We start from the raw sequence: 25,748 nt of genomic DNA on the forward strand, positions 1-25,748 counted from the left end.
GACTGAATACGATTGTCTTACGAGTTTTGGTTCACTCACTGTGTAACTGTGTGAAATTGCTGTTCACCAGGGTAAAGATTAATCACTGTGCAACTATACAGTCCCTGTTTGTTCAGCAAGGTAAGGATTAATCACTCAGTAACTGTATACAGTCCCTGTTTGTTCAGCAGGGTAAGGATTAATCACTCAGTAACTGTGTACAGTCCCTGTTCAGCAGGTTAAGGATTAATCGCGGTGTAACTGTGTACAGTCCCTGTTTGTTCAGCAGGATAAGGATCAATCACTCAGTAACTGTATACAGTCCCTGTTTGTTCAGCAGGGTAAGGATTAATCGCGGTGTAACTGTATACAGTCCCTGTTAGTTCAGCAGGTTAAGCATTAATCACTCCATAAGTGTCTCCCAACATATGCAGGTTTCGTTTATTAAAGAGTTTTGATGAGGTGAGAATGCTAGGTGCAGCATCAGTATTACTTAAATGTAGATAATAGCTTTGTCTCAATAGAAGAGTCACTTTAGTCTGTAGTAAAATCACAACCCGAGTCCTAAAGAGCTTGAGTGTGGATTTATATGAACTATCAGAAATCACCCTCTGCCACGCAAGAGTGAGGTTTGGAATTCCTGCACCAGCTGTCTTTCAGCTCTGAGGAAGAGTGATTCATGTCAGATTATGTAGTGCAGTAGAATCACATGCAGTGGAACACTCAGACTCACTTCATGGCAGAACCCAGCAGTCCAAGGAGACTCACCCCTGCACCCCTCCAGCAATGGATTATTTTCCCTACAAGACGAATGTTTCCTCTGTGGAGGGACAGGGATCCCAGCGTTAGCTGGCACTATAAAATACATCATCCACAACATTACCATCTAACCAACCTGCACCACACTAGGAAATACACAGGCTTTCCAGCAACATACACAGTCTTGGCTCAGCCACTGCAACGCATGGCAATGGTGGCAACATTCACACTAAGGTAGGAGAGAAAGCACTTTGCATTTCTACGGTGCCTTTAAAGCACTTCATAATAAACTACTTCTGAAGCCTAGTCTCTGTTGTAATGTAGGAAATGTGGCAATTAGTGCACAGCAAGATCCCAGAATGTAGAAATTACTAGATAATGTGTTTTAGGCATGTTGTTTGAAGGATAAATATCAGCCAGGAGACAGGCACCGTGGGATCTTGTACAACCTCTCAACAAGGTGAGGTTCAACATTTCATCCAAAAGATGGCAGCTTTGACATTGCAGCACTCCCTCAACACTGCACTGGAGTGTCAGCCTGGATTATACATTTTTTTATTCATTCATGGGATGTGGGCATCACTGGCTAGGCCAGCATTTATTGCCCTTGTTCAGAGGGCATTTAAGAGTCAACCACATTGCTGTGGGTCTGGAGTCACACGTAGGCCAGACCAGACAAGGACAGCAGATTTCCTTCCATAAAGGACATTAGTGAATTACAACAATTAACAATGGTTTCGTGGTCATCATTAGACTTTTAATTCCATATTTTTATTGATATCAAATTCCACCATCTGCCGTGGCGGGATTTGAACTCAGGTCCCCAAAGCATTAGCATTACCCTGGGTCTCTGGATTACTAGTCCAGCGACACTACTGCTATGCTATTGTCTCCCCACTATATGCTCAAGTCTTGCTGTGGGACTTGAACTCCTGACCTGATTTAGAGGTGCCACAGAGTTAGATACTGAATGCAAGGGGAGAAAAGAATGAAACAGAGTGCAGAGTGGGCCCTCTGCCTCTGTGGAGCTGAGCAGCGGAGATATTAAAAGGTTGTGAGCTGGGGTGGGGAACCTGACTCTTAACCCAGACAGTAACTTCTGAGCAGGGGAAAAGTGAAAACAGGACTGGACTCAGCTGCAACATTCCTCCTGCCATTATCTAATAAGCTACTGACCCTCACTGTCTAGGCTCACGCATGAAGGAAGGTCGTTGGGCTGAGGTACATGGAGAAGGTGGGGGGGAAAAAGAGAGACACCGAAGGAAGCAGAAAGATCACAGGGTGCAGTCTCACGGTGGAAGAGTGGGTGAAGGCCATTCAGTATTTCACCAGCAGCAGGTAGCGAAGGCGGGCCTGGCTCTCTTTGTAGATGACATATTCACTCTGGGAAAAGTAGCTTTGCTTTTGCAGCTTCATCTTCACTGGCTTCCCTTGGGGAACCATCACTTTCTTCCCTTCGAGAGTTATCTCCTTGTCCTGAGAACAATCTTAAGAGAACAAAACAGAGAAAAGAAAAAGCATGGATTTTCTCCTCTTATTTTTCCAATACTTGACCCTCAACCCAATGCTTCACACCTGGGCAGTCTCAGCCCTTCATATCTTTAACACTAAAATTGAAGCTCATGGAACTGAATCATCAAATCGTAGAATGGCATCAGCACGGATGAAGGCTATTCGGGCCATCATGTCTGTGCTGGCTCTCTGCAAGAGCAACTCACCTAGTGCCACTCCCCTACCATTTCCCCCATAACTCTGCACATTCCTCTTTTTCACAAAACAATCTAATTCCCTTGAAATTCTTGATTGAACATGCCTCCACCACATTCCAGATCCTAACCATTCGCTGCATAAAAAATGGTTCTCCTCATGTCACTATTGCTTCTTTTGCCAATTGCCTCAAATCTATGCCCTCTGGTTCTCGATCCTTCCACCAATGGGAACAGTTTCTCCCTATCTACTCTGCCCAGACTCATGATTTTGAATATCTCAATTCTGTTATAAAATAATTATTTATTATCAAATCCCCTCACAACCTTCTCTTCACCAGGGAGAACAATCCTAACCTCTCCATGACTGAAGTTGCTTGTCCCTGGAACTATTCTCATGAATCTTTTCTGCACCCTCTCCAATGCTTTCCCATCCTTCCTAAAGTGTGGTGCCCAAAACTGGACACAATACTCCACTTGAGGCTGAAACAGTGTTTTATACAGTTTTAACATAGCATCCTTGCTCTTGTACTTTATGCCCCTGTATATAAAGCCCAGGATCTCGTATGCTTTATTAATTGCACTCTCAACCTGTCCTGCCACCTTTGATGACTTATGTACATTACATAAACACCCAGGTCACTCAGCATTTGTGCCCCCTTTAGAATTGAACCCTTTATTTTATACTGTCTGTCCATGTTCTTCTTACCAAAACAAATCACTTTACATTTCTCTGCATTAAATTTCATCTGCCACTTGTCTGCCCATTCCACCAACCTGTCTAAGTCTTTTTGAAGTTTACCACTATCCTCCTCAGTTCACAATACTTCCAAGTTTTGTATATTCCACAAAAACTGCAGCCTTGCACCAAGGTCTAGTTCATTAATATATTATCATGAAGAGCAGGGGTCCTAACTCCACTATAAACCTTCCTCCAAGCCGAAAAACAACCATTCACCACTACTCGTTGTTTCCTGTCATTCAGCCAATTTCGTATCCATGTTGCTACGGTTCCTTTTATTCCATGAGCTATAATTTTTCTCACAATCTGTTGTGCAGCACTGTATCAAATGCCTTTTCAAAGTCTGTGTACATCACATCAACAGCATTACCCCCATTAACTCTGTTACCTCAATAAAAAACTCAAGCAAGTTAGTTAAACATGATTTGCCCGTAACAAATCCATGCTGGTTTTCCTTAGTTAACCTGCATTTTCTCAAGTGACTATTAATTTTGTCCCGACTCATTGTTTCTAGAAGTTTCCCCACCATCAAGGTTAAACTGTAGTTGTTGGGCTTAGCTTTACACCCTTTTATGAACAAGGGTGTAACATTTGCAATTCTCCATTCCTCTGGCACCATTCCTGAATCTGAGGCAGATTGAAAAATTATGACCAGCACTTCTGCAATTTCCACTCTCACTTCCCTTATTATTCTTGGATTTATCTCACCCAGTCCTGGTGCCTTATCAACTTAAAGTACAGTCAGCCTATCCAATAGCACCTCCTTATCAATTTTAGACCAATAAAGTGTCTGAACTACTCTCCTCTTTCACCATGACCTGGGCAGCATCTTCTTACTTGGTAAAGATGGTATTGATTTAATACCTCAGCCACACTCTCTGCTGGCATGCGTTAATCCCCTTTTTTGTCCCTACTCAGTTCTACTCCTCCTTTTACCAGCCTTTTACTATTTATATGCTGATAAGAGATTTTTGGATTCCCTTTTATATTAGCTACCAGTATCTTCTCATACTCTCTCTTTGATTCTCTCATTTGCTTTTTCAATTCCCTTCTGAACCTTCTACACTGTGCGGATTTAAGGCAAATTGTTGCCCTGGTTAGAAAATTGGCTGAGTGAAGTAGGCAGAGAGTAAGGATAATGGGCAGGTACTCTAATTGGCAGGATGCGACCAATGATGTCCCACAAGGATCTGCATTGAGGCCTCAACTAGTCACTGTATTTATTAATGACTTAGATGATGGGAGAGAAAGATACAAATCCATTTGCTTCTGACACAAAGATAGGTGATAGGTAAGCAGTGTAGCTGGAAGCATAAATTACAAAGACATATTGATAAATTAAGTGAATTGGGCAAAAATGATGTAGGCAAATACGAGATCAGCCAATTTGGACCAAAAAAGGATAGAACAAGGTACTTTCTAAATGATGAAAAGACAGAAACAGTAGAGGCTGATTTTCCCTTTGGAGTTGGGATACAGTAGCCAGGTTTGATTTTTTGTCAGGAAATGCCAGGGTGGATGCAGAGAGGATGTTCTCCCCTTGTGGGAGAGACTAGAACCAGGGGACACAATTTAAAAATAAATTTAATTTAAGACATATTTAAGAAGAAATTTTTTCCCCAGAGGATTGGCAATCTTTGGAACTCTCTTCCTCAGACAGCGGTGGAGGCAGGGTTAATGAATATTTTTATGGCAGAGGTAGATAGATTCTTGACTAATAAGAGAATTAAAGGTTATCGGGAATAGGCGGGAATGTGGAGCTGAGGCCATAATCAGATCAGTCATGATCTTATTGAAGAACAGAGCAGGCGAGGGGCCGAATGGCCTACTCCTTCTCCTAATTCATAAGTTCATATGTTAAACTCCTCTCCCTTTCCTTCTCCACCCTCACCTCCAACAACAAATTTGAAGAGCAACATTCCCTCTCATTTTTCTTCATTGTATGCAGCCTATTTGTTGCACTGTGTATTACATTCAAGGCTACTGCACAGACACCCAGGTGGGCAGCTTAGAGGGAACATTGGTGAGGAGCTCATGGATTTCTTTGTCGCCAAGATTAAGATCAGCCAATCAGTTGCATCCGCTATATCCCTCCCCTCCACTAGCCCATTGGGCAAAACTTCCTCTCATGCACCCCATCACCTAGCCCTGAATTAGCATCTTTCTCTAGTTTCTCTCTCATCTCCCCATATATCCTATCTGAGCTCTCTTGTCTGCAAGACTCACTGTCTGTTTCTTTAATACTATTCCAACTAAACTGCTGAGCACCCAACTTCACTACGTGGCCCCCGTATTGTTAACGGTCTCTCTCTTCAGGCGTTGTTTCCGTCTCTTTCAAATCTTTCAAAAAAAAACCCCATAACTCCTCTGAACTTGCAAACTACTGCCCATCTCCAACCTCCTTTCCTGTTATCACCCCCTAAATCTGTTCCCATCTTTCCCAGCACTCCATGCTTGAACCGCTGCATTCAGGTTTCTGCCCCTGCCACAGTACCGGCTATTAAAATGGCTCCAATCAAAGTCACAAATGATATCCTATGTGACTGTGACAAAGGTAAACATTCCCTCCTCATCCTTTTCATCCTGCCTGCAGCCTTTGACACGGTTGACCACACCATCCTCCTCCAACACCTCTCCACTGTCATCCTGCTGGGTAGGACTGCACTCTCCTGGTTCTATTATTTGTTCAGTTATAGCCAGAGAATCACTTGCAATGGCTCCTCTTCCTGCTCCCACACCTCCAAGGATCTATCCTTGACCTTCTCCTATTTATCATCTGTATGTTGCCCCTCGCAACAACATCTGAAAATACACCAAAGGAGCATAAAATAGTTTTCAGATATTTGCTGATGTCACCTAGCTCTACCTCATCACCACCTCTCTTAGCTCCTCCATTCCTCGATTTGCCAGGCTGCTTGTCCAACATCTGTTGCTGGATGAGCAGAAATTTCCTCCAGTTAAATATTGGGAAAACTCAAGGCATTGTCTCCAGCCTTGCCACAAATTCCACTCCCATGCTTCCGACTCCATTCCTCTCCTGGCAATTAAGGTTCAACAGATTATTCACAACATTGATGCCATGTTTGGACCCAAGATGTGCTTGCGACACATATCCACGCTATTAAAATCGCCTACTTCCACTTCAATCTGACCCACCCCTGCCTCAGTTCATCTGCTGCTTCATTCATGCTGTCGTTACCTCTAGACTTGACTATTCCAACACACTCCTGGCTGGTCTCCCACATTCTAACCTCTGCAAACTTGAGGTCATCCAAAACTCTGTTGCCAGTGTCTAAACCCACACTAAATCCCGTTCACCCATCACATGTATTCACTGAACTACACTGGCTCCCGGTTAAACAACACCTCATTTTTCAAAATTCTCCTTCTTGTTTTCAAATCTCTTCATGATCTCTCTCCTCCCCATCTCTGTATCCTCCTCCAGCCCCATAGCTCTCAGGGATATCTGTGCTCCTCTCATTCTGGCCTCCTGAACAGCCCAATTTAAATCACTCCAGCTGCCAACGCCCTAAGCTTTGGAATTCCATTCCTAAAACTCTCTGCTTCTGTAAAGAGGCTCCTTAAAAGTTACCTCTTTGACCAAGCTTTTGGTCATCTGACTTAATATCTCCTTATGCAGTTTGTCAAATGTTGTTTGATAATGATCCTGTGAAGTACCTTAGGACATTTACTTTAAAAACACTATATAAATGCAAATTGTTGTTGATATTGGAGTAGCTATAAAATAGCTTGGAAAATACAGTGGGGTGGGGATAAAATCAATGGCCAATTTGCTAGCGTCCTGTTTGTTGTGTGGCGATTCAGAGTTAAAATGACCACCCCACCCCCCAACCCCACCGTGTATGTTACTGGGCATAAAGCAGTTTACATAATACTGTGCTTTGTGTCTTCATAAAAGCACAGTGGTTAAATACAATGTTGAGTTCAGTCATGGAGACCAAGAAGGTTCCAGACATGATCTGCCTCAACCTAGATTGATCCTTGGATTCAGGAAGGAGATGGAGGACAGGTCATCAGTTTGGTCTGATCGCCCAATCATGCTACATTGGTTGTGAGCCTAGACAAACAACATCCAGGCTCAATTCAGGTGTAGTCGAACAGCTAATACTCACTGTCTACTCAAACTGACCAGCTGGGGGGACCCGAGGCTGATGCAACCAAAGGACAAGATGAGGAAGGGAGAAAATTGGGTGTGGGGAGGATGGGGAAGAAAGGAAAAAAAAAGATGTATTGATTGGGTGTCCGTGAGAGGGTGGAATGTTGATACCTGGTTCGGTTGTGCCACGGGCAATAACACTGTCAAATCCTTTGGGAGCAGCTTTCAGATTGGAGTTATCTTGGAAAATTGAATGTTCTTTCCCCAAAGCTACCTCAGTCAGGAACATGACACCAACATGGCTGGATGTAAACCCAACTGCAAAAGAGAACAGAACTGTCTTAGTGCAATGTTAGCTCTGGTTCAGCACTACCAAACAGGAGATAAACAATAAATGATCAGAGCATCTGTTTTTAGTGACAGTGGTTATGGGATAAATATTAACCCAGAAGAGAACTCCCCTGCTCTTCTTCGAAATAGTGCTGTAGGATCTTTTACATCCACCTACAGGGAAGATAGACCCTTGGTATAAAGTCTCATCCAAAAGATAAGCACCTCCAACAGTGCAGCAGTCCCTCAGTACTCGAACCTCTGGGTTGGGACTTGAACCAACAAGCTTCTGACTCAGAGACAAAGGAGGCGCCTGAGCCTGAACTACATACTTGAAGCCATGAGCTATGAAAAAGTCAACTTTCCCCAAATCTCCCTGTGCTGAGCAAGAATCAAAATCAAATTCAACAGACATCTGTTACAATTCTTGTTAATTCTTCCATGTATGCATCTAAAGAAGAGAGATATCAGGCAGGGTTTCATGCTTCCGATCATTAGTGAGGGACCCTGCTGGAAACTATGCGTGCAGAGGTTGAATGAGAACAGGGATCGGCTCAACCTTGATGGCTCACACAGTCAAATATCCTGCCGGCGTCCAGGCTCTCACATCAGGAATGGTTATTGAGCAAGGTGCTAGGTGGCAGCAGCACATTTGGGCTCATACCCCAGAGAATGTCAGTACCTTCAGGTGAGGAGGAGAATGCATTTGGAAAAACCCTTCCTTTTGTAATAGAACCTTCTGTTTTGGTTGTGTCAGCATCACGGACTAATATCCATATACCATTTGTATAGTTAGCACTAGCTAACCCAGACATGACCTGCTGAGGTGGCAGTCCTAATAGTGAAAAACATATAAGCGGAAGTCATCTGGAGATGGGTCTCGGAGATGTCAAGTGATGGGGCTGAGACTATTTCCTTTTGCCATAAACTGATGCCCATTGTGCCTATGAAAAAGCTATCCAATCAGTCCTACACTCCTGTTCTTTCCCCATAGATTCCCTGCAAATTTTACCTTCTCAAATATTTATCCAACTCCCTTTTGAAAGTTATTATTGAAGTTTCTTCCACCAGGCAGTGCATTGTAGGTCACAATAGCTCAGTGCATAATATTTTTCTCATGTTGTCTCTGGTTCTTTTACCAATTCACTTAAATCTATGTCCTTCTGTCGCCTGGGAATTTCTCCCTATTTACTTTATCACTAAGATTTTGAACAACTTTATCAAACCTGCCTTTAGCCTTCTCTGCTCTTAGGAGAACAACCTCAGCTTGTCCTCTCCATATAACCAAAGTCTGACATCTCCAGTACCAGTTTAGTAAATCTCCTCTATACTCTCTCGACAGTTTTTCTTAAGTGTGGTGCCCAGAACTGAATACAATACTCCAGTTGGGCCCTAACCACTATTTTATGATGGTTTAACATAACTTTCTTTCTTTTGTACTCTATGTCTCTCATTAATAAAATCAAGGATCCCGTATGCCTTTTCAACTTATCCTGCTACCTTCACAGACTTGTGCCCCAGACAGGTCAACTCTCTCAATTTTATGGTAAGGGGCCCGGTTCCTCAGTAAAATTAAGCCTCTCTTGCAATCGAGTTCTTGAAGCCTCACAATTTCCACAGGGAACATGCTTTCTACATGTACAAAGATGAATAATTGCTCAGGTGGGAGACTCTATAGTAAATATTTATTTATCTTCTGCAGATGCCACTTTTAAGTTGAAAATTTAGGGAATATGTTAAAGCTGTTAAATTCTTGATCTGTTTGGCTGATTCAGCACAACCTCTACACCATTACACTGGGTTAGAATTGAAACAAAACCAGCCGGTAGCTGCTACTAAGTATTTCCCAGTAGTTTCCTTTTGATTGTTGTTTGGGAAGTCAGTTCGGGACTGGGTTGTTGAGTTTTTGTCCGTTAGTCACCAACATGTTTACAGAGAACAAATCTGCAAGGCTCCGAATCTGCTGCTGGCTTTTTAAAAAATTATATATTGTTCTTGGCACCACCTTCCAACCACTTTGAAAGAGGTAAGTATCCCGCAACTGTTAAAGGCAGAGCACACACTAATCAGGATTGCAGCGTTACAATTACTGGGTAGTTTATAAATTTTCCTACTCCCAACATAAATGATGCAATAATATGACAGCATATGCTGCACTCACATTAAGTAAAAGCATATATAATCAAAGATTTTATGGCACTGATTGATTTATCATTTTTTATGTTGAAGTCCATTTAATACAACTTAAAATGGTAAAATACTAAATATAATTTTCCTACTTAAATATTCATCTAAACACAAGAAAATTAATTATTTTAGTGTCCAGGTGATTAAATGCCGTCTCTTAGTGATGTCAATGTTATTTCTACCTGCTTATGTGGATTTCAGTTACTAGGGTGGTTCATATTGTTCAGAATGCAGCATTACTGATGTCATTTTGTATCACAAGAATGGTTATGTTATAGCATAGAAGGAAGCCATTTGGCCTATGGTGTGTGTGTGCGCGCTGGCTCTCTGAAGGAGCCATTCACCTAGTGCCTTTCCCCTGTAGCCCTGCATATAGTCTTCCTTTTCAGATAATAATCCAATTTCCTCATGGATTCTTCGATTGAACCTGCCTCCACAGTGAACCACAGGCTGTAGATGCAACAGCATTGGAGACCTAGTTTATCCTGAGTCTTGATGTTGTCATAAGGCCACAGTTTACAACTCAATATGCTTTTATATTTGGTGCTTCTGCAGTTCATGTGATAGGAGAGTGACCTTGGCTTCCTGTGTTTAAATTGTAAAATAAATTGTAAAATATATACTGCTGACTTGCTGTTTTCCAGCAATGGGCTCAAGAAAATTGGAGTCTACAAATCAGCTGACAGGATAGGGGAGACAATTTTAACAACCTCCGATAAACAAAACTGCTGAACCAACAAATTTAAAAGCACAGAACTCAATTTCCTTCTTCATGGGAATAAAAGCTTTAATTTGGATTGGAAGCAAGAAGCAAATTAAATGGAAGGGGGTGCATGGAGATCAAGGGTTTCTGAGCACCACACTCTAGGTCTGCTTTTATAACCTTAGATAAACTGCAAGGCGAAGTACAGCTTTATATGATGTCAGTAATTAAATAAGTCACTAATGAGGTTTATAAACCAATATAGATTGACAGATGGATTATGCTTGAAAACGAAAGCATGATTTTTATACCAACTCTCATAATTCTTAAAAGGTTTACCTCCTGATTTATGTTAATGTTGGCATTCCTGGTGTAAATACACCCACAGGTATCTCTGTCCTAACCCTCTTTAAATTGCATCCTTTATTATATATTGCCTCTCCTCATCCTTCCTACCAAAATGCTTCAATGCTCACATCTCTGTTAAATTTCATTAGCCTCGTGCCTGTCCATTTTACCAGCCTGTCTATGCTCCTGAGGTTTCTTATTATCATCCTGATTGTGTACAACATTTCTGAATTTCCTGATGATCAGGGCTGTGTGCAGTCAGGTTGCTTTAATTACCATATCCTGCTGACTTGCTGTTTTCAGATGCAAAATAAATTCCACATCCTACACGGCCCCCTGAGTGTGGCATGATCCGCAGCCCTGTTTTCAGAATGGCAGCGACAACTGCAATGTTAGTGCCGTGCCACAGGAGGCGTCGGTTTTCAATGTTATCGTGGGTCTTGAAACGTACCCCCTAGAAACACAGGAAGAGTCCGTATTAGTGTCTGGCTAATGCCTCCACCTGGTGACACTGACTCCTCAGCTTCTCCAGCATCAGTGTTCTCATCAACTTTATGTGTTGCCCTGAGCAATGGATTACCATTACTCTTTTTCCTGGTAGTATGACCATCAAACACTCCCGGGCAGTTACAGCACAGGGTTAGATACAGAGTAAAGCTCCCTCTACACTGTCCCCATCAAACACTTCCAGGGCAGGTACAGCACAGGGTTAGATACAGAGTGAAGCTCCCTCTATACTGTCCCATCAAACACTCCCAGTACTTGACTGATTGCATCATTCACAAACCCCCAAAAAATGCCAGGCTGGACAATTTAAAAAAATAATAATTCTGGTGTTAATTCCACTCCAGCTGCTCAGTTGACAGCTGGAACTGATTCTTCACTTATACTCCGTGATTCATCCCATGCTTTTCTCAGGGTGTGGACTAAGCAGTGTCTGAGCAAGATATAAGTGGCCTGGAGAGGATATTCACCAAGTGGTAAGGTCACGCCACAGACAGTCTAACTGGATTGTGTCTCCTTCTGTCTCCTAATCATTCCCTCCTCATCTGTTTGCCTTCAAGTACTGAACCCCATTCTGAAGAAGTCATATTGGACTCAAAACGTTAACTCTGTTTTTCTCTCTCCACAGACGCTGCCAGGCCTGCTGAGTTTTTCCAGCACTTTTTTATTACTGTACCCCATTTCCATCTGTATGTAATATCCTGCTAATCAGCATTCAACTGATTTTAGTTTATCTTCTTTCTGGAGATTTTTCATGCATGTGCTTGACCTTCCTTTCTGTCTTATTGATTAAGGTTGCTCCAGATGTTACCTTGCCCCTGGTCCCCTCCAGTGGGAAATGCTTCCTACAGCCCCATGAGGACAGCATTGGCCAGTTCCTGGCAGAAAACAGCAAAGGCCCTGGTGGCACTTACCTCAGTCAATCTGTTGGTGCCTCCACTCTCTGAGACTGTCACAATACAAATACCACGTTTGCACTAAACCTGTGATGAGTTCTGGCCCCCGACTGCAAACTCACCTCTCCGTCTCTGTCCAGGTCCCAGATGTTGAGGATTTTCACTGGTCTGTGGTCACCACCAGTCACATCCACATATTTCTTAAACATCTGCAATGAAACAACAAGTTGGGTGGGTCCCATTAGAAAAGGGGGACCAAGTGGGATGAGGTGGGTGCCAGGTGAAATGGGGGAAGCTGACAATGAAAGCAATTCCCCTCCTTCCCCATCAACAGAGCTTAAACATGAAGGCTGCAGACACTGCGTGTGATAGGTATAAAGGAACATTTGGCCCCTCGAACCTGCTCTGCCATACAAGATCATGGCTGATCTTCGACCTCAATACCATTTTCCTGCACTTTCCCTGTATCCCTTGGTATCTTTAATTCTTAGCAAACCATTGATCTCTGTCTTGAACATGCTCAATGACTAAGCCTCCACAGTCCTCTGGGGTACAGAATTCCGAAGATTCACCATCCTGAGTGAAGAAATTCCTCCTCATCTCAGTCCTAAATGGCTTGTCCCTTATTCTGTGCCCAATTCTAGACCAACTACCCTCAGCTAGGGGAAACATCCTTCCTGCATCTACCCTGTCAAGCCCTGTAAGAACTTTATAAGTTTCAATGAGATCGCCTCTCATTCTTCTAAACCCTAGAAAATACAGTCCCAGTCTCCTCAATCCCTCCTTATAGGACAATCTCACCATGCCAGGGACCAGTCCGGTGAACCTTCGTTGCATTCCCTCTATGGCGAGTATATCCTTCCTTAGGCAAGGAGACCAAAACTGTACACAATACTCACCAAGGCTCTATACAATTGCAGCAAGACATTTTTACTCCTGTACTCAAATCCTCTTGCAATGAAGGCCAAATAGGATATAGGAAGGTGGCTGGGATTAATGGTGCAAATGGAAAAACTACTGACTAACAGAATCAATCACCTCACTCAGCTAAAGGGTTCAAGGCTGCGAGGCCTCAAAGCCACTCCTTTTGGGTCTCAAATGAGAACTTTCAGCAGGGAAGGGACTTTCTGGGAAGCCCATGTTCTATCCTAACACCTGCAACCCCCCAACTCCCCCACCCCACTTGATGCTGAGGTGTGATGTGCAGGGCAGGTGAAAGGTCCAAAAGAGCCAAACGAGAGGGCACAGAGTTTAAGTAACTGGCAAAGGAAGCAAAAATGACATGAGGACAAACATTTTCATGCAGTGAGTGGTTAAGTTGTGGAATGTGCTGCCCGAGAGTGTGGTGGAGGCAGATTCAATCAAAGCATTCAAAAGGGAAATAGACTGTTATCTGAAAAGGAAAAATCAGCAGAGTTACAGGAAGAAGACAATAGGTGCAGAAGAGCTGGTGCAGACACGATGGGCTGAATGGCCTCCTGCACTGTAACAATTCTGTGATTCCATGACCCCCTCCCCCCTCTCTTAGACCAAACTTTTGTGTTCTACTTAATGGTGTAGAATCCTGGTGCAGCCAGGGGCGAAATGGGGCTCAAGGAACTCTGGTGCACCAGTCTATATTTTTTGTTGAACTTTGCGGCATTACAGTGAGGAACATCAATGTTGTGAAGTGAGACATTTTCCACTTGATAGCCAGTGCCTTCAACAGGCACTCCCAGGGCAGCTGTCACAATCTTGAAACGTGCTCCTGTTTCATTTTGAAAAGACAATTACTATCGAGTGTGGCTACATTTACTTTACTGGCATTCATTCTTGGTAGGGGGGTGCAGTAATGGAAAACTAGCTTTGCTATTTACTCTGAAATGCTAAAGGGCCTTGAATTTTGCAATTTTCTAACAGAATGAAACTCCATAAATTGGTCCCAGTCAATTTGGAACAAAAAAGATATGCATTTATATAGCGCCTTTCATAATTACTGGTGCCTTACATCAAATAAAGTAGACCAGCCTCCCCTCCGTCAACCATTTTAAAAATGTAGTCACTGCTGTAATGTAGGAAACGTGGCAGCAAACTTGCACAAACAGTAATGTGATAATGACCAGATAATCTCTTTTTGGGATGATGATTGAGGGATGAATAATGAACAAGACACCAGAGGGAAACCACACCCCACCCTGCTGCTTTTTTGAAATAGTGCTGTAGGATCCTTTACATCCAGCTGAGATGGCACACGCTGGCTTCAAATGAAAGACAACCCTTCTGAGAGTGCAGTACTCCCTCAGTACTACACTGAAGTGTCTGCCCTGATTTTTGTGCTCAAGTCCTGGGGTGGGATTTGAACCCAAAACCTAGTGACTCAAGAGGTAAGAGTGCTGCCAACTGCATCACCACTGACACACCTTCATGAGGATTTCAATGCTGTGTGAAGTGAGGTTGGAGTGTGGGTTCCAGTGGACAAATGGTCACACCTGAAATTGGTAGTGGACTATGCAGGAGCTGTGAAATATTATTCTGTTCTAGAGTACAATCATTGACTCATAGTGCTGGATTATCACTACCAAGGCGGGTAGCTCGAGTCGGGAAATTTCCTGACCCACCCCCCAATGCCAACTCATGCCCAACAACCTGCCATCCATGCCTCCTCATAGGCCCCATGCCACTTTCATAGTCATTCACCCAGTATCCACCATGGGCAGACCTCAGTAGCCATGTGGAGATGAAAAAAAAAACCTCCGACAATCTAAAACAGCTCTCACTCATACACATTTGATAGTGAAAAAAACTCCCATTCATGAAACCCATTTAAAACTTTTAAATCTCCTCAAGTGGTTAATCTCTTATAAAAACAAATTTCTACTCAGACCCCACAAAGAAAGCTAATCCTTTAAGGGCATAAGAACACAAGAAATAGGAGCAGGAATAGGCCATTTAGCTTTGAGAGCACGCTCCACCATTCAATGAGATCATGGCTGATCTTCCACTTCAACGCCATTTTCCTGCACTATCACCATACCCCTTGGTGTTTTTAATATGTAGAAATCTATCGATCTCAGTCTTGAACATACCTCAACGACTGAGCCTCCACAACCCTCTGGGGCAAGAAGTCCAAAGATTCGCCACCCTCTGAATGAAGAAATCCTTCCTCATCTCAGGCCTAAACGACCAGCCCCTTATTCTGAAACTGATTCTAGACACCCCAGTCATGGGGGGAAAACATCCTTCCTGCATTTACCCTGTCGAGCCTTGTCAGAATTTTGTAGGTTTGAATGAGATCACCTCTCATTCTTCTAAACTCCAGAGAATAAAGAACAGTCTATTTAATTGTTCCTCATAGGACAATTCCTCCATCCCATGAATTAATTTAGTGAACCTTCGCCGTACTCCCTCTATGGCAAGTATATCATTCCTTGGGTAAGGAGACCAAAACTGCACACAATACTCCAGCATGGTCTCACCAAGGCTCTACATAATTGCAGTAAGACATCTTTACTCCTATACTTCAATAGCCTGTTTAAACTGCCAATCAAGTTGTGAACTCAGCGCGCCCCCCCGCTGAGATAATTGTAACTATTGAAACACAGCCAAGTATTCATAATAACATAATAATAGCCCTTGGGGAATGTCAACGAAGATTTCCATTGAAAGTGCACAAACAGGTGGTAATGTTTTTTCTGACCTGCATCAGATGGTCTGTCGATCAAATCAGTCCAACAGAGGTTTTTTTTAAAACTCTCACAAACAGCTTAAGCCTTTTTTAAAAATCATGCTTAAGAGATGGTGCATTGAAGAAACTTCAGATCGTGACACTTAACCAGATCCCATCCACCCTACAAAAGCGTTTACACATACTCCATCAATTCATGACTCCGAAACTGTGGATTAAGGCTGTTGGAATAGTTAAAATGGGGTCTGTTTGAACTCAGCCCTGCTGAGTTTGAGTTTCCTCCTGTGCAATTAATATCTCGTACCTTCCCCCACCAGCAAAAATTGGATCTGCCGGAAGTTAGGGCAGGACTTCTGCGTCTGGGTCCTGCCCACCATTTTTAAAGGTCTCTGGAGTCGGCCCGACTCCATGAAAATCTGGCCCATAGAGTCATTTACAGCACAGAGGGGACCATTCATCCCCTCTGCCTCTTAACTATATTACCTTTCAAATTTTGCATCCCTTACTCAAAGAAATTGAGTGGATAAAAGTACAGTCTCTTGTTAGGTTAGTTAACCATTGTTGAAGTCAGAAAGGACTTCAGGCTAAGGAACTCTAAGCAAGTTGCTTACTTGTCTCATGTTGAACTCCCTACCAGGGGAACAGGTTCACAATCAACATTCTGTTAGCACTAGGCACGTACTAGCTCCCTGCTAGTATCTGGTTAGGGAAAGCTCAAATATCATGTATTCAATTATTGGTCCAACACCATTGTACTTTGTAGCTTTACCTAATTTTCTGAATGAATTTGATAGGCCGTTTTTGTCCGTTCTGTAGGTGTCATATTTTAAGTTTAAAGAGACTGAGAGTATTTACTTGAGATGAGGTGGGGTGTTGGGTGGGGATTTACTCAAGGCGAGGTGCAGTCCTATTTTTACCTTGAATTCTTCGGAAGTGTGCATCAGCAATGAGAGCTTACACTTCAGTAGGTTATAATCTTCATCCAGAGGATGTGGAACCTCCTCAACAACTTCAGTCTTGATTTTCTGTTCCTTCTCAGCTTGAAGACTCTGAGCCAGTTCTATATCGGCAAGCACCTGGTCATTCAGATAGAAGTTTGTAATTTAGCTTGGAGAATTGATGATTTCTTGGAAATCTACATTATTTCTCTTCACCTTCCCCACACCCACCCACCCCCACCCACGCCTCTCCCCTTAAGACACTAACTCCTGATGGCTCTTGGTTCCAATGAACTGGCCAAAGTGGCAATTATAAATGTGTGAGTCTGAAGAATGAATCCTGGCATTGACTAATCAAACCAGCGAGGGATGGTTTACTTTATCTTGCATCTGCCAGATTGACAATAGGTTCCATGTCCAGGAACCTTGCAACAACACAAATATCTGCTGTGCGTTCTGGTGTGAAGACCTACTGGATCACAGACAACTCCACAGATATCCTATTCATAACAGAACAAACAACACAAAATAAAATATTACAGGGAACGCAAGGTCATCAGGACTAGCTCTACCATCATTGTCGTCATGGTTGTTCTGGGATGGACCTTGTCTATTTTTTGGTTTTGCCCTTACCTTGCTGAGTGGCCGCACTGGAGTTGTCATTACAAGGTCACTGGGAAGGTGAACAATTTCCCTGTGACGTGCAGCTACTTAGCTGTTTGAATGGTTTCTGGGTACTTTTACATACTGTAATGGCGGTAGAGTGAAGAGTGCATATCTTGAACAAGGTGAGAACGTGGGGTTGAAGGGTGTGGTGAGGTAAGGTTGAGATTAATCAATGTAGACTTTATGGGCTTGTACTTTTGAAGGTTGCCTGAGGACAACACAGACACAAGAACAAGATGGCTGCCAAGTAATATTGGCTTTTCAAACCCACCAACTCAATGAGCTCCTGTTATATGGAGTATGACAGAAAGAAATAGATACTGAAGTACTTTAGCTCTACCGAATGCCTGCTTAGAGAGTCCACACTGAGATTAGCACCAATCATGGTCCTACTGAAAATCTTTGGCCTACTTTCAATGACAATTACCTGCAGCATGTCTTTTTTGGCTTGGATCACTTCAGATGTATCAATCACCGGGGGTCTATTACGCCCAAAGTAGTGAGGAATGATAGTATAGAACTTTGAGGACAGTTCTTCCAGCTGTCTTTGCTGGGATTTCTCCAAGGCTTCCTTAATCTCATCCAACGCATCAAAACCCTTGGCAATTTGCTGCTTACTCAACTTTCCAAGAGGCATCTTCTTCACATCTGATCAGACCAATAGCAAAGAGAACAATCATTAATGGAGGGCAGCACCATCTCTCTGTTCCCCTCCTGAAGGGTTTAACCAGGATAAGGACTCACTACCCTCACAGTAACTCTCCAATAGGCCTCTCTATACCTGAGTTTGCACAGCAACTCCACCCTCACCCAACAACACATCCTGCAAAACTGGGGCGAATGGATAGGGATCAGGACAGGAACCCTAACTGAAATGTTCTTTCCCTAGTCTGGGACACTGACACCAAGTGCCCCCAACTGAGATTAGTTATGAATAGAGAACAAACCTCGGACCCTCTAGCTCCCCACAGCTCAATCTTTTAGCCACTTTTGCCAATCAGCAAAGATGTTGTTCCAAGCATCTGGAAGAAAAAAATTGGGCAGGATAAATGTTTCTTCTTATCAAAGGTTGAGAGGAGATTTTGTAGAAGTGTTCAAAAATGTGAGGGCTTGTGATAAAGTAAAGCAGGATAAATTATTTCATTGGCCAGGGAGTCAGTAACTGGAGGGCACAAAGTTACGGTTATCAAAAAAAGAACAAAGGTTCTGATAAATTGTCATCGAGGGACGTGATGAGAAACATTAACTTAATTTCTCTCTCTATGGATGCTGCCTGACTGGCTGAGTGTGCATAGTATTCTCAGTTTTTTGGATTTCAGATTTCCAGCATTTGCAGTATTTTACTTTTTTATTGCTATCAAAAGGTGATAATAACCAAGTCATTTGTTTTAGTGATGTTGGTGGAAGAATAAATATTGGCCAGGTCACAAGGGAGAAATCCCTTGTCTTCTTCAAAACGATGCCAGGGGATCTTTCATATTCACCTGAGAGGGCAAACAAGACGTCAGTTTAATTTGTTGTTCAAAATTCAAATAGTATTGAAATCAGGACAATTATGTATTGTAGGCACTTAGCTCTTACATTAACTAAATTTGGGGTGCTCCCCATGGCTATCAGCCTTCAGACTTTCATCCTGAACACAAACCTACGTCCCAGAGGTGGAGGGCAATGTCAAAACCAACATACCAGTCACTCCCTTGGTATATTAACTTTCAATTTTAAACCAGGAAATAGGAAGAACTTGCATTTATATAGCGTCTTTCACAGGGCACCCCAAACCAATTTTCAGCCAATGAAGTGCCTTTGAAGTGTAGTCACTGTTATAATGTAAGAAATAGAGTTGCCAGTTGGTTTACATACTCCCACAAATAGCAATGTGATAACGACCAGATAATCTGATTTACTACTGTTGAAGGATAAATATTGGCTTAGGACAGAGGAGAGAACACCCCCACTGAAATAGCAGGATCTTTCTCATCAATTGGAGAAGGCAGATGGGGCCTCAGTTTAACTTCTCATCCAAAAGACAGCACCTCCAACAGTGCAGCACTCCCTCAATACTCACTGGAATTTTGGCCTATATTTTGTGTTCAAGTGGGCCATGATCCCACAACCTCCGACTGAGAGGCAAGACTGTTGCCAACTGAATCATGGCTGACACCCAATTTCCCAATGCTGTAAACGGGAAGGCTCCTTGTGCTCAAACTAAACGTAGAATTGCTTCAGCCCAGCAATATGACTGCAGCATTGTAGAATTGCTAGGTCCTTATACTCGTAAAGTCTCAATGTAGATAAACAGATCTTACCACCAACGATTCTGTAGATGGGATTCCCAGAGTCATTGTCAGGACAGGACAGTGTAACAATGGGGAAAATGTCCAGATTGTTTCCTTGTAGCAGGGGGTTTGGGGGAATATAGGCTGGGGGAACATCATTTACATTCAGTATGCCAAGGCTGAGAGTCAATAGAATCTCAGAGGGGGTTAAACTACTGTACAAAGCTTCACAAAGCTATCAAGTCAAAGCAAGGAGTAGTGGAATTCATAATGTGCCAGTGGATACTGAGCATGAGTGGAGAGCCACATCATCTGGGCATCTCTATATGAACTTTAGGAACAGGGATTAAGTTCAATGGTTCAGATCTCTGGCTCCATTTTAATCTGAAGTTCAAGTTCTGGTCTATCAAGCTGTTGTACCTACCTTATGAACCTCAGCTTCCTAGCTGGAATGTGAAACTGGGCTGAAGGACTTACCAAGGTTCATGGTTTGCATCTGCTCCTTGAACATATCATGGCTGAAGAGGAGAGTGATCAGCTCCTGGGTTGGTTTATCTAAAGTGCAATGTTTGACTTTCTTATTCACCACTGAACCTCCATCCACAGCGTCAGTCTACAAGAAGACAATGCATGACATAAGGATTCTCCCACAGGTCACTCTGTCTGAGTGGACAATACCCACTGCTCCCCCTATTTAGTCCTGCTTTTGGAACATTTTCAACACACCCTGTACCTCCATCTTGTGGTATGATATCGCATTTCTCTTCCATCTCTACCCTTCAAACTCCCCATCACAATCTTTACGTATCTCTGTATTTTATGAAACTATCCTCTCTTCTCCTCCAAATGTTAAACTCCAAATACTACTGCTTGCCTGCATCCTCATTATTTGGGATTGAAATTCTGCATGATATAAGGTCTCTTAAATCAACCCACTCTTTCCATGGACCTCAAATATTCTCCCAACTCTCATGCAATCTGCCATTTTTTTAAAACCAGAATGTCTTGATTTACCTCATCTCTTTTAAGCCCTAGTCCTTGTTAGCATTAGGAGCCTTCAAACCTTCATCCAAATGTCTCCAATTAAAAGTAAACAGCTTTTTGTCTTCCCAGTTTGGGTGAAAATCCATTAGGTGGGGCCTGTCATGGGTAGGCTATCGACTCTGACAGATCGCTGTCCAGCTTTTAACACAGAAATCTATAGTCAAAGTTTTACAGCACAGAAAGAGGCCCTTTGGTCTATTGTGTTCACACCAGTCATCAAGCCCCTATCTACTCTAATCCTATTTTCCAGCACTTGCCCCATAGCCTTGTATGCTATGGCGTTTCAAATGTTCATCTAAATATTACTTCAATGTTGTGAGGGTTCCCACCTGTACTACTCTTTCAGGCAGTGAGTTCCAGATAACCGCCACCCTCTGGGTGAAAAAAGTTTTCCTCAAATCCCCTCTAAATCTCCTGCCCCTTACCTTAAATCGATGCCCCCTGGCTATTGACCCCTCCACTAAGGGGAAAAAGTTTCTTCCTATCAACCCTATCCATAAACCTCAATTTTGTACACCTCAATCAGGCCCCCTTCAGCCTCCTCTTCTCTAAGGAAAACAACCCCAGCCTACCTAGTCTCTCTTCATAGCTGAAACACTCCAGCCCAGGTAACATTTTGGTGAATCTCCTCTGCACTCTCACATGTGCAATCACATCCTTCCTATAGTGTGGCAACCAGAACTGCACACAGTACTCCAGCTGTGGCGTAACTAACGTTTTACACAGCTCCATCATAACTTCCCTGCTCTTGTATTCAACGCCTCAACTAATAAAGGTAAGTATCCTATATGCCTTCTTAAACCCCTTATCTACCTGTCCCGCTACCTTCAAGGACCTATGGACATGCGTGCTAAGGTCCCTCTGGTCCTTTGTACTTCCTACCATGCATCATGTATTCCCTTGCCTTGTTAGTCCTTACCTCGCACTTTTCAGGATTAAATTCTGTTTGCCACTGTTCTGTCCATCTGACCAGCCCATCTATGTTGTCCTGTAGTTTAAGGCTTCCCTTCTTGTTATTTACCACACCACCAATTTTTGTGTCATTTGCGAACTTACTGATCATACCTCCTACACTAATTTCTAGATCATTAACATACACTACAAACAGCACAGAACCCTGCAGTACGCCATTGGACACAGGCTTCCAGTCACAAAAACAACCTTCGACCACCACCTTCTGCCTCCTGCCACTAAGCCAATTTTGGATCCAATTTACCAAATTGCTCTGGATCCCATGGGCTCTTACCTTCTTGACCAGTCTCCCATGCAAGACCTTGTCAAAAGCCTTACTGAAGTCCATGTAGACTAAGTCAATTGCATTACCCTCATCTCCACACCTAGTCACCTCCTTGAAAAATTCAATCAAATTTGTTACACGTGATATCCCCCTGACAAAGCCATTCTGACTGTCCTTGATTAATCCTTGCCTCTCCAAGTGGAGATTAATTCTGTCCCTCAGAATTTTTTCCAAAAGTTTCCCTACCACTGATGTTAGACACTCTGGCTTATAGTTCCCTGGTTTATCCCTACCACTTTTCTTGAATAATGGTACCACATTATCTGTCCTCCAGTCCTCTGGTACCTCTCCTGTGGCCAGAGAGGGTTTGAAAATTAATGTCATGGTCCCTGCAATCTCCTCTCTTGCCTCCCAAAGCAGCCTGGGATACATCTCATCCAGTCCTAGGGGTTTATCCACTTTTAAGCCCGCTAAAACCGCCAATACCTCCTCCCTCTCAATGCTAATTTGTTCAAATATATCACAGACCCCTCCCTAATTTATATAGCTACATCGTCCTTCTCTATAGTGAATAGAGATGAAAAATAATCATTTAAAACCTCACCTATGTCTTCCAGCTTCTCACACAGATTGCCACTTTGGTCCCTAATGCGCCCTACTCATTCCCTGGTTATCCCCTTGCCCCTAATATACTTATAAAATGCCTTTGGATTTTGCTTCATTTTACCCGCCAGCATCTTTTCATACCCCCTCTTCTCTCTCCTAATTTATTTTTTAAGTAAACCCCTGCACTTTCTATACTGTCTATTGCTTCTGCTGTTTTGAGCCCTCGGCATCTACCATAAGCTTCCTTTTTTTCCCCTTATCCAACCTTGCACATTTCTCGACATCCAGGGTTCTCTGGACTTGTTGGTCATACCCTTCACCTTTATGGGAACATGTTGGCCCTGAACTCTCACTATTTCCTTTTTGAATGACTCCCACTGCTCTGATGTAGATTTTCCTACAAGCAGCTGCTCCCAGTCCACCTTGGCCAGATCCTGTCTTATATTAAAATCAACCTTCCCCCAATTCAGAGCCTTTATTTCCGGTCCATCTTTGGCTTTTTCCATAACTACCTTAAATTTTACTGAGTTATGGTAACCATCACCGAAATGCTCCTACACTGACAATTCTACCACTTTCCCGGCTTTGTTCCCTAAAATTAGGTCCAGCACCGCCCTCTTTCTTGTAGGACTTTCTACATGCTGGCTTAAAAAGCTCTCCTGGATACATTTAAGAATTCCACCCCCTCTAAGCCTTTCACACTTTTCTATCCCAGTTAATATTGGGGAAGTTGAAATCCCCTACTATTATTACCCCATTATTTTTACACCTCTGAGATTTGCCTACATATCTGCCTTACTATCTCTCCGACTGTTTGGGGGTCTATACTATACTCCCAGCAATGTGACTGCCCCCTTTTTGTTCTACCCATATGGCCTCATTTGAGGAACCTTCTAAGACCAACAAGTCCAGAGATATTCTAAGATATCATCCCTCCTTATTGCAGTAACTGACTCCTTGATCAATATTGCGCCCCACCTCCTCTTTTACACCCCTCCCACCTGAAGATTCTATACCCCAGGATATTGAGCTGCCAATCCTGCCCCTCTCTCAACCATGTCTCCATGATAGCTATGATATCATATCCCCATGTGTTAATCAACACCCTCAATTCATCTGCCTTACTCGCAAGACTCCTCGCATTAAAATAAATGCCATCCAGCCTTGCCATGCTCCCTTGTGTCTTAACTTGACAATATACGCCCTGCCTTCCAGACTGACTTGGTTTTTCTTCCATATTTGTCTGTGCATCACCCCTACTATACCTCCACTTCGTAACTCGACCCCCTGCAAAATTGGTTTAAACCCCCAACAGCACTAGCAAATCCCCCCGCAAAGATGTTGGTCCTGTTCTGGTTCAGGTGCAACCCGGACTTGTGCAGGTCCCACCTTCCCCAGAAATGGACCCAGTGATATAGGAATCTAAAGCTTCCACTCCTGCACCAACTCTTCAGCTGCTCCATCCTCCTTTTCCTATATTCACTAGCACATGGCACCGGGAGTAATCCAGAGATTACAACCTTTGAGGTCCTGCTTTTCAATCTGCTACTTAGCTCCCTAAATTCTTGTTGCAGGACCTCATCCCTCTTTCTACCTATGTCCTTGGTACCAATGTGAACCATGATCTCTGACTGTTCACCCTCCCCCTTCAGAATTCCTGGCAGCCATTCCGTGACATCCTTGACCCTGGACCCAGGGAGGCAACATACCATCCTGGTATCATGTCTGTGGCTGCAGAAATGCCTGTCTGTACCCCTCACTATTGAATCACCTATCACTATTGCTCTTTCTCCTCCTACCTTGTGCAGCTGGGCTCTGGCTGCATTCCCCAGAGTCACTCCCACCTTTTTGCAACATAGAAAAACTGTTCTTGAATGAGATGCACTCTGGGGCTTTCCTGACTGCCTGCTTGCCTCCCTTCTTCTGACTAGTGGTCACCCACCATTCCTTCTCTGATTGCACTTTCTTAAGCTGCGGGATGACCACGTCTAAAAACACGCTATCCACGTAATCCTCTGCCTCGCGGATACATTGCTGTGCCTCCAGCCAATGCTCAAGCTCCGAAACCAGGCGCTCAAGCTGGTCAAACCAGTGGCACTTTTGCAGATGTGGTTGTCCAGGCTGCCAGAAGCGTCTAAGACTTCCCACATACTGCAGGCCATACAACGCACGGGACTGAGCTCCCCTGCCATACCTTGGTTAAAATACTCTTACCCTAAATTTAAGCCAAGTAGAAAATTATTTAAGTTTCTTTCTTTTTCAAAAAAAGCCCTAGGACTCTTACCTTTCCTTAATGTAGCTATGAAGTGGAGAAAAACAGCTTACCACTACCTGTCAATCAGCTCTCTGCTTTGTGCTGATGTCACTTTCATCAGCCTTTTCAAATTCTGGTGAGGTTCCTATTGGGGTTAGCTGCTGCCCTGACTGGCTTGATCTGGGCCTCGACCCTCACGGGGTGGAGCCTTATTGAGAAGCTCCGCTGGCGCCGTTCACCCCCAGGTTTGCTCTGCTCCCGCTGCTGCTCCGACTACCCCAATCCATCCCAATCTTTTTATCCTCCACTTACTCCCCCCTCCCTGACGTGCTTGACAGTGAGAGATTAGTCACTAGATCTCAGTTGACTAAATCAACCACAACCAACTCAGATGCAAGGCTGACACACACTAAAGCAAGTCAAAATTGGACACAAACCTAAGTTTGACCTACCTTCATAACCATCACTTCTTCATAGCCCTGCTGAACTTCAATCATTGTGTATTTTCCAGGATGTGCTACAAAGGAATCTCTGTTCGCCCAGTCATTCTTGGTCTTGTCTTTGAACTTCTTTTCAAAATCCTTCATAGCAACATTCAGGGCAACTGGAGGACCCAGTTTATTTTGGCCAACTTCTCCCTAACCAGGAAAGAGAGTGAGAAAGGGGCAGAAAAAACAATGAACATTAAATGTTCACTTGGTAACTTGAAGCTGGAGGAAGCTGGCCTTAAGCTTTCAGGACAGTCTTCATCTACTGAAAGTTTCCAGCTTTTCAATTTTTATTACAGAATTC

General features: G+C 43.3%; 1 protein-coding gene across 1 annotated transcript in view; it reads right to left on the reverse strand.

Moving 5' to 3' along the window:
- Nucleotides 1-395: 395 nt before the first annotated feature.
- Nucleotides 396-25,748, reverse strand: part of parp3 (poly (ADP-ribose) polymerase family, member 3) — a 31,330-nt gene continuing 5,977 nt past the window's right edge. The window contains exons 3-10 of the mRNA XM_078543846.1: nucleotides 25,409-25,594; nucleotides 20,293-20,428; nucleotides 17,967-18,187; nucleotides 16,853-17,011; nucleotides 12,394-12,480; nucleotides 11,148-11,325; nucleotides 7,475-7,621; nucleotides 396-2,225 (exon numbers count right to left, since the gene is read on the reverse strand). Coding sequence (XP_078399972.1) covers nucleotides 2,056-2,225; nucleotides 7,475-7,621; nucleotides 11,148-11,325; nucleotides 12,394-12,480; nucleotides 16,853-17,011; nucleotides 17,967-18,187; nucleotides 20,293-20,428; nucleotides 25,409-25,594 — 1,284 coding nt within the window. The 3' untranslated portion in view covers nucleotides 396-2,055. The remainder of the gene's footprint in view (nucleotides 2,226-7,474; nucleotides 7,622-11,147; nucleotides 11,326-12,393; nucleotides 12,481-16,852; nucleotides 17,012-17,966; nucleotides 18,188-20,292; nucleotides 20,429-25,408; nucleotides 25,595-25,748) is intronic.

This window comes from Cetorhinus maximus, chromosome 6 (genome assembly GCF_964194155.1).
Source record: "Cetorhinus maximus chromosome 6, sCetMax3.hap1.1, whole genome shotgun sequence".
Lineage (NCBI taxonomy): Eukaryota > Metazoa > Chordata > Chondrichthyes > Lamniformes > Cetorhinidae > Cetorhinus > Cetorhinus maximus.